This window comes from Solea senegalensis, linkage group LG4 (assembly GCF_019176455.1).
Source record: "Solea senegalensis isolate Sse05_10M linkage group LG4, IFAPA_SoseM_1, whole genome shotgun sequence".
In the NCBI taxonomy this organism is placed as follows: Eukaryota; Metazoa; Chordata; class Actinopteri; order Pleuronectiformes; family Soleidae; genus Solea; species Solea senegalensis.
The window spans coordinates 24,998,428-25,007,440 of record NC_058024.1 but is presented as its reverse complement, the minus strand read 5'-3'; the positions used below and the strand labels follow the sequence as shown (position 1 = coordinate 25,007,440).

At 39.0% G+C, this 9,013-nt stretch overlaps 2 protein-coding genes across 3 annotated transcripts; both read right to left on the bottom strand.

Moving 5' to 3' along the window:
- Window positions 1-441: 441 nt before the first annotated feature.
- On the bottom strand, window positions 442-3,813 carry LOC122768209 (odorant receptor 131-2-like). The gene is made up of 3 exons (XM_044024033.1): window positions 3,788-3,813; window positions 2,330-2,489; window positions 442-1,748 (listed from the first exon to the last, which is right to left on the bottom strand). Exons 2-3 carry the CDS (start codon window positions 2,477-2,479, stop codon window positions 981-983), a joined length of 918 nt encoding a protein of 305 aa, XP_043879968.1. The 5' UTR covers window positions 2,480-2,489; window positions 3,788-3,813; the 3' UTR covers window positions 442-980.
- A 1,956-nt stretch (window positions 3,814-5,769) lies between these two features.
- On the bottom strand, window positions 5,770-8,315 carry LOC122768210 (odorant receptor 131-2-like). Of its 2 annotated transcripts, XM_044024035.1 has the most exons (3): window positions 8,287-8,315; window positions 7,291-7,453; window positions 5,770-6,761 (listed from the first exon to the last, which is right to left on the bottom strand). In XM_044024035.1, the coding sequence occupies exons 2-3, from the start codon at window positions 7,438-7,440 to the stop codon at window positions 5,994-5,996; spliced, it is 918 nt and encodes a 305-aa protein (XP_043879970.1). In that variant the 5' UTR covers window positions 7,441-7,453; window positions 8,287-8,315; the 3' UTR covers window positions 5,770-5,993. The 2 variants fall into 2 exon arrangements, with proteins under 2 accessions (XP_043879970.1, XP_043879971.1); XM_044024036.1 differs by lacking the exon at window positions 8,287-8,315 and having other exon boundaries at window positions 7,291-7,459.
- Window positions 8,316-9,013: the final 698 nt, after the last annotated feature.

The following is a 9,013-nucleotide window of genomic DNA, read 5'->3' as shown; positions in this document are numbered from 1 at the left end:
CTTCCTTTTAATAATCTAAAACCACAAATATAACGGCAGAAGAAAAAAATTTCATGCAAAGCTGTCTTTAAATTAAATAGTACATTTATTTTCATAATTCAATATAATTAGATCGAGTCAATTAGCAACCTAAAAAAAAAAAACACAAGGAAACTGCACAGAAAACTAATCTCTAACATGTTTTGGTGTCAAGTCTTTGAATCCCTGATGAAGACTTGGAGTCAGTTTCTGTTTTTCACGTTAATGAATTAAAAGTGTAGGTTTGGATTTTATGAATTGTAGCTGTATGAGAGGGTGACCCACTCACCAAAACCATAGAGAAAACCAGCGATTTAACGTCACAGCACACAGGAGTTGTTGATCCACTGCTGCCTCCATCAGTAAAGTTCAAATGTGTTGTTTTATGACGTCTTTTGTTCAGATTTACCTCAGTGACACAAACTGACCACACGAGGCAGCAGTGGACCAGCAGCTCCTGTGTCTCTGTGAGTAAAAGTTGTAAAACATATACTTACAATATTGTAGACTTAAGCAGGTGCAGGTTTAGGTGCGCCGTTTGTTAAGTGAGTAAAATCATTTTTATGTGCCAGTATCTCCTACAACCACAGTGTAAAAAAACTAAACTATCACTTTAATACTGCAGCTGCTCTTATGTTACAGCACAGCGTTTCCCACCATTTCTACAAGGAGTACAAACATGAAGATTGCAGTTGTGAATCGTATCACAGTATAAAGCAAGGGCAAATGTATGCATATGGTATCATCTAATTTACAGCCATATCTGTAACACTTGATATAATTTTAATTTGGGAAACAAATAGTTTCCAACATATGTTGCATGAAAATAATAAATCTGGGATTCTATAAATAATTTACCATGACCCACCTGTGGACCTCCACCCAGTCTTTGGGAATGACTGTTATAGCATATTATTGGAGTGAAGGTGAGGAGATCACAGGCTATTTTGTCAGGAACTTTTTCACGATATTCTGACTTTACACATCAGGTGCTGTTTCAGGTACGACCTGAACGTTTTGTCTCGCACCCCGTAGATTATAGGACTGATGGATCGCGGCAGCATCTGTATTATGACGTACGTGGCAAAGAGGGAGTCAGTGTAGTTCTTCGGGAACCACAGCAGCAGAGCATTTTTGAACTGTGGTCCAACATATGCTGTCACACACAGCAGCAGCTGAAACCCGTGGAGCATGATCGTGTTTCTGGCTTTGCTAGCATCTTTGCGAGCTGATTTTACTGTGAACAGAATCCTGAAGTAGGTGTAAAAGATAACGAGCCAAACCATCACTAAAAACACAACATAAGTGACGTCCCTCTTCTTGACAATGAGGGGGTTTGGGAAGACAGTTTGCCGGAGACAGAACACTTTGGAATGGAAGAAGTCCAGAGGCTCTGTGGCCAAGGTGATGAAGAGATCAGGAAGAACTGACAACAGGCTTGTCGCCCACATCAAACCAATCACCATCCAAGTTCTCTTGACGGTGCAGATCTGTGCGTGGCGGAGGGGGAAGCAGATGGCGATGTAGCACTCCACCGCCATGCAGGCCAGATTCAGAGGAGTGTTTTCAGTGGTGATCAGAGTCAGGAGAATGAAAATGCAACAGAGGGAGACGTTGAGTTTGTAGATGGTGTAGCTGATGACAAACAGGATGATAGCCAGTGTCACTTGGATCATGTCGTTGACCACCAGGTGAATGAAAAGGATGTAGCGGGGATTCGTGTAGAAGATCTGGTAGGAAATGAGAAGAACAGGACATAAGACAGGGAGGTTGGGGTTTGTATCGTCAATCAGTCCTATTCACACGGACATCATCATCCATCAGTTGTCAACCTTTTTGGCCTCCACATAGCAGAAGAAGCAGGAGCTAATCCCAGCTGATATTGGGCGACGGGTGGGGGTGGGGGACACCCTGGACAGGTCACCAGTCCATCACAGGGCAAACACACAGAGACAATCAACCATTCTCTCTCATAGTCAATTTAGAGTGTCCAATTAATCTAATCACCAATCAACATGTCTCTGGACTGTTGGAGGAACAGGGATCTGAACTATTGACCCTCTTGCTGTGAGGCAACAAAGCTGATGCTATGTTGCTCTCATCTTCTACCGCTTAATCCTCCACATGAGGGAAGCACTATGGAAACTGTGGGCAAACCCACTTGGGGGCCTAGGCTGTTTGGCACAGAGGGCTGTGAGCACCTCGTACATCTATTACTTTAAAGCTATCGATGGCTGTCGCCCTCTTCCACTGTCCAACAAACACAGTGATTTTCATTCACACAGGGAAATTTGTGAGAGGATAAACTCACCTGGTGTTTCCTGAAGGTGTGAATGAGGCCTGCGTTGATGTAGTTGATGGAGATACCAAGAACCACGACAATCACATTCTTGGTCACGGCTTTAGTGAACGAGTCTCGATACTGAAGAACCACGGTCATGTTGGCAGACGATGCGTTCATTTCCTGAAATCTGAAAGGAAGAGATAAAAAGTAGGGATCCACAATATTATCAGCATCAGTATCATCTAAGTGTTACCACAGTGGCAGCAACTAGTATCTGACCCGGCAGGTGGTTTAACAAATCTGATCTTAAATGATTTGCTTATCTTCACAAGAAAATTAAATGGGTTTTTGTTTCTGACTGAAGACGTTTGAAGACACTTTGTCTGAAGAAGATACGATGGTTTGGCCCAAATAATCAATTGCTTACAAACGTATTTAATAATACATGTATTCGCTGATCCCCGTATTATCAGATATCGGAAAACACGCCAAGATCCCTGATATGACTTGACCAAATCAGTATAGGCTGAATAAAGTCTTTGATTTTTATGCCAATGCCCTCAACAACTACTATTTTTTCAATGTTTTATTTATTTTGTACAATGAAGGAAATGAAAATCGCCATCTGCTGCTACATGAATACGAAAAATATCATGTAAATGTGTCGGTTATTGGTCCAAGCACTTCTGATATTGGCAAGAAATCCAACAACGTGCAATCTTTATCACAAATATTCATAGCAATTATTGCCTAAAACAGACCAGTAGGTCTTAGAGCATGTGAACAGATGGTGATGTCACTAAAAAAAGTGTTTAGCTAAAGAAAAAGGCAGTTGAAGTTGGTGAATGCAGATTACTTTTGATGATATACTACATTATCTCCACTTGGACAATCACCTACTTATTATCAATGTTCAGAAGTATTTCAGGACAGTTTTTGTGACCGAGGAAAAGGATTCTGATTCTGGCTCTACATCAAGAGTTGAAGGTTTTTTTTGCCCATAATTATGTTTAACCAGTTTTCCTTCTTCCTCTTGATATGATAAAAATATAAGAGTTTAATCACAAATCATACAAAAATAATGTCTTAACTTCAGTCCCCAGTCATTGAACAAAACTAATCTTTTGTCTCTCCAGTCTACATTTTATGTCTATATTATATACAGTATTTAAATAATGAACTAAATATTAACTAAAAATAATGTTTTAGTGACTTTAAACCTCGTTTGTAACAAGTGGATGATAAATAAATAATAATCGCTCAATGCCAATTGTTTTAAATCACTTCTTAAAACATATTTATAGAATACCTTCTTTTAATTACATATTTATTGCTTTTTACTATTTTATTTAACCTGATCTGTTGTTTGTCTGGTCTTTATTTATTTAAGAAAAAAATGCAACGCCTTCATTCACACTCAGACTTTACACACCAGCACACACCAGGTCAACACAACAGAAAGCAGATACAGCAGCTGTCCCTTACCTGAGCTGACGTCTTTAGACCAGGACAACAACACAAACTTTATATCTTTTATATATGGAACATGTAATGATATGATGTTGAGAGCAAACGTCAGCAGTAACAGTTACGTCACAGAACATGTGTTTTTGTTTTTTGTTTTTTTGTAAACCGTCTGCCGTAAGTCTTGTAAGTTAACATTGTTACTGAAGCTGAAACAAACAACTGTTTGTGCTTCACAAATGTATTAGAGCACCACCTAATGTAAGGTTTATGCCACAGCTGCCCTGAATTCACAGCATTGGTAATGATCAAAATCATAATATGTTTATGTTTCTGTAATGGTTAATACACCAGTAGTATGTAGAAGCTCTCTATAACTGAACGTATATTTTTAATGCTAACATTTTCAATTTATTTTAATTGTTTTAATGGTTGAATGTTATGCTTGATTGATTTCTGACTGATATTTGGGTATGATAAGGAACAATTCAATTCAATTCAATTTTATTTGTATAGCACCGAATCACAACACACATTGTCTCAAGGCTCTGTGCGTAGACAACATTATAGGGAGCAGAGAAAGCCAACAGTTCACGCGATGAGCAAACACTAGGCATCAGTGGAGAGAAAAAACCTTTAACAGAAGAAGAAATCTCTGACAGAACCAGACACAAAGATGTGCCAAGACAGGTTGGGGTGAAAGGAAAAATGGGGAGAGAAAGTGCAAGAGGGAGGAAAAGGTGAATTACATTTGTTAAGCACTGTATTTTTGAAATGCTGTGTGTAGTACTTCACAATAGCACAATAGTTCTGTTTTAATTTTATACCACACTTGAATTTGTTAAGTCATGCTTGGATTTGCATCTTCAAAGGAGAGAAGAGCAGGGTCACGCACAGCAGTGTGCTTAGTCTTAAAATATGAACAGAAAAACAATGGTTTTAGCTTAATTAAAATGGAGGGTTAGTGGTTCGAGTCCTCACCAGATCAAAAAAGGGCTGGGGTACCCCTGAGCAAGCCCCAACCCCCATTTGCTCCCCGGGCACCGCTCAGTGGTTGGATGGATGTTTACAGTGGTGTCGTATTATTTACTTACTTTTATTTAACCTGTATTTAACCAGGTATGTCAGCTGAGAACCAGACAACACAACAACATACAAACAGGAAATAGTTTTGTGTGTAACTCAATCAATAGAATCAGTTGATTTAAAAAAAAAAAAAGTTGTTCTTTACAGAATCGTTCAGTACTTCCTGCATGACCGGAGCACAGACTCCGTCTGACACGCTAAATATACCAGACTCCTCTGTTAAATATTGACATTTTAGACATTTCCTTTTCTAAATGTTGGAGATTAACGTTAACGTTTTCAGGATTTTTAAGTCTTTTTAACTGATCTACAGTTCAGCATTGTTGGCTTTTCTTCTTCTTCTTCTTCTTCTCATTATTATTATTATTATTATTATTATCATTATTATTATTATTATTAATATAGTTATTAATAATGATAATAATAATAATAATAATATATCTATATTTTTTCAGTATGTTATGATTATATTTCCAGAAAGTATATGGTTATTTTTTGTGAAAAGAAGGAAATTATTTCAAGAGGAAGACCTACACCGAAGAGGTACATCATTTCCGGTAGTTCGAGTGTTAATGATGAATTTATAACATTTTTTAGAAGTGGTGAGGACAAAACTGTTGGTCATAAATAGTGCCGGGTACGTGTTCCCCGCGTAGCTGACACCTATGCTTATGTGGAAGCTTGTTTTTGTGTCATATGATGGAATATGGAAGATGTGGTGGTAATGATGCAGTAGCCTATAGATGTGCAGTGGTGTGTGCTATGGTTGTTGCAGCTCAACTGTCTCGTGATTATAGTGAATAATAGTGTTTTGTTTTGTTTTTTTTACTGTTTTTTACCCTGACTGAAACCCCACGGTACACTACTGCGTTTTAGTATCAGCTCAGTTCACTTGGAACCTCGTCAGAGCAGGTACTAAAAAAAAAACCAGGTACTATCACTGATGGAAAAGTAAAAAAAAACTAGAGTCAAGTAGAGTCATGCTGAAACTGTGTAGTGGAAAAGCGCCATATGTTGATGTACATGATTACAGTCACTGTCATGGATGTTGAGTAGAGAACAAGAGTTAAACAGGGGTTTTGCTATAAACCGATATGTACTCCTAAACAGTAGGGGGAGCTCTGCAGAGCAGACCTTTGCCTTAAGAAGTGCTGACTTTACACAGAATGTACCTTTTCAGATACCCCCTGAACGTTTTGTCTCGCACGCCGTAGATGATCGGACTGATGGATCGCGGCAGCATCTGTATTATGACGTACATGGCAAAGAGAGAGTCCGTGTAGTTCTTGGGGAACCACAGCAGCAGAGCGTTCTTCAGCAGAGGTTCTGCGTATGTTGTCATGCACAGCAGCACCTGAAACCCGTGGAGGACGATCGTGTTTCTGGCTTTCTTCGCGTCCTTACTCGCTGACGTTGCTGTAAACAGAATCCTGAAGTAGGTGTAAAAGATGACGAGCCAAACCATCACCAGGTACATGATGTACGTGATGTCCCTCTTCTTAAGGATGTGGGGGTTTCTAAACGCGGTTTCTCGGAGGCAGAACACTCGCGAGTGGAAGAAGTCCAGAGGCTCCGTGGCCAAGGTGATGAAGAGGTCAGGGAGCACGGACAACATGCTGGTCGCCCAGATCAAACCGATCATCATCCAGGTTCTCCTGACAGTGCAGACCTGCACATGGCGGAGGGGGAAGCAGATGGCGATGTAGCACTCCACCGCCATGCAGGCCAGGTTCAGAGGAGTGTTTTCAGTGGCAAACAGAGCGATCAGGATGAAGGTGCAGCAGATGGAGACGCTGAACTTGTAGACGGTATAGCTGACGATGAACAGGATGACGGTCAGCGTCACTTGGATCATGTCGTTGACCACCAGGTGAAAGAACAACACATATCGAGGATTTGTGTAGAAGATCTGGAGGAATAACACGTTTGTTCATGAAGGAAAACTGAAATCATAAAGACTTGTTTGTGACACTCGTCTAATGGTGACATTTTGTTTTTAGTTGGAATTTTAAAGGGTAAAAAGCCTGTGATGAAGTCAGATTTCAAATCCGGTTTTCAAAATAAAACACTCTGTGTACACGTTTGAAAGCACATCTCCTCGCAGCGATGTTTCAGAGAATTATTAATCAGACATGAGTAAACCAGTTGTACTGTACAGTATTTGAAAAAAAAATCAAATTAAAAGTCCAGATTTGCTCTTTTAATTGACGCTGACCATCATCCTGTTTTACCCCTGTCAGGCCACCGTAGGAGGAAGACTCATTGGCTTTAAAAATGTCCTTTCACATACAGTATATGATGTATGAATAATGACAAAAACAGGAACTGAATAAGCTGCTATACCTCCGTGACTTATATACACATTAAAAAAAGGATTATATCGGTATACAAAAAATCTCATCTCTCATCCTGAGTGTGGCATGAACGTGTGAGGTCACCTGGTGTTTGCAGAAGGTGTGAATGAGGCCGGCGTTGATGTAGTTGATGGAGATGCTCAGAACCACGACGATCACGTTCTTGGTCAAGGCTTTGGCGAACGAGTCTCGATACTCGATGACCACGGTCACGTTGGTGGACGACGCGTTCATCCTGCGACGGTTTCTAACAAACGAGAAAATGTGATGACAAAAAAATACAAAATAATATGGAGACCAAGTACATGATGCACGAGCTCGAGTCTGTGGTTCAGAAAATATGGAAGTCTCAAGTTTAAAGGCTGAAAATTCAGAGTGAAGTTCAATTTCCTCTGATGTGACAATAAAACAGGATTTATATTACAATTAAACTGAATAAATGTGTTAAAAAAGGGCTTTTATTTCAAAATAGAAATTGCTTTTATTTTACAAATATTTATTTCAACACTACAGCGGATCAAGAATTGAAGGAAATCATTTTACGTGTCTAAAGTTTCCGAAAACAACATTCACGGATATTTAACTTAATTCTGTATTTTTTTTTTGGAATAAAATGTTCATTATACACAATTATATGCTATTCAATTTACATAATTTCATTGAATTCTTTGATGTTTGAAGCTTTGACTAAAAAGAAAAAAATGCCTGATTAAAAATCTCCAGACAGTAATCTGCACCTTAATCTGTATTAAGATGTTTTTGGACGTTTACTTGCAGCTTTTTTAAAAAGAAAATATAAAACTTAAGTAGAGCGGTAGATAAAAAAACGTTTTCGCCTTCAGATTGAATCCAGTATTATTTGTACACTTGTACTTTACAATAATATACATATTAATATTAAATATTATGGAAAATGAGTAGATCATCACATGAGGATCAGGATCAGGGCGTCAACCTGAAAAATAAAACTTTGAATCATTTTTATTCAAAGTTGAAATGAATGTTTTTAAAAGACAAAGAGAGTCAACTTTAATATCCACTCAATACAAAATAATTAACAATATTTCTGTAAACACTCACAGTTTTCACAGCGTCGAGTACAGGACGACTTACGACTGAGTGACACGACATACGCGGACGACTTTATGTGGTTTGGATTTGCGCGTGCGTGCGTGTGCGTGTGTGTGTGTGTGTGTGTGTGCGTGCGCGCGTGAACCCGTAGAACAGGGGACTTTAGGGGACAGGGAACGTAGCATCGTTCTCTTCTTCTTCTTCTTTGGTAGGAATGTGTCCAGACGCGTGGAAGTTTGACGTGTTCACATGATATTAAGAAAACAGAATTATTGTCTTTTAACCTGCATGTACACACACTGACATGTGAAAATGGGCGGTGTAGCTCAGTGGTAAAGTGAGTTGTCTTTCAACTGGAAGGTTGTGGGTTTGATTCCTGGCTCAGTAGTCGATATGAGTCCATATGAGGCAGCAGCGTGTTATTGGGTTTGAAAGATGAGGAAAATAAACACTAAAGTACGACAGAAGAGTGAACTGCATTCATTTTTATTAACAGTTTATTGGTCATGAATGTTTGCTGTTGAGTTTAAATGAGGGAGTGAAGTAAAAGGTAACTTTGTCACTTAGTGACAACTGTTTTGTTGTTGTTGTTGTTGTTGTTGTTGTTGTTTTTCCAGCACGTTCAAACAACAACAACCACTGGAAATAGAAATGTTGAGCACAGTGTATCCACAAATGTAGTGGAAAAGAGACCAAATTTCACTTGTAGTTTTTATTCAGCTGTTCTTTGACTGTG

Bases quoted from the DNA above. Each gene is read 5' to 3' on its own strand.
- LOC122768209 (XM_044024033.1), bottom strand. From the start codon at position 2,479: ATGAACGCATCGTCTGCCAACATGACCGTGGTTCTTCAGTATCGAGAC. The intron at 1,749-2,329 runs GTGAGTTTATCC...ATTTCCTACCAG, and splicing joins ACACCTTCAGGAAACACCAG to ATCTTCTACACGAATCCCCG.
- LOC122768210 (XM_044024035.1), bottom strand. From the start codon at position 7,440: ATGAACGCGTCGTCCACCAACGTGACCGTGGTCATCGAGTATCGAGAC. The intron at 6,762-7,290 runs GTGACCTCACAC...TTATTCCTCCAG, and splicing joins ACACCTTCTGCAAACACCAG to ATCTTCTACACAAATCCTCG.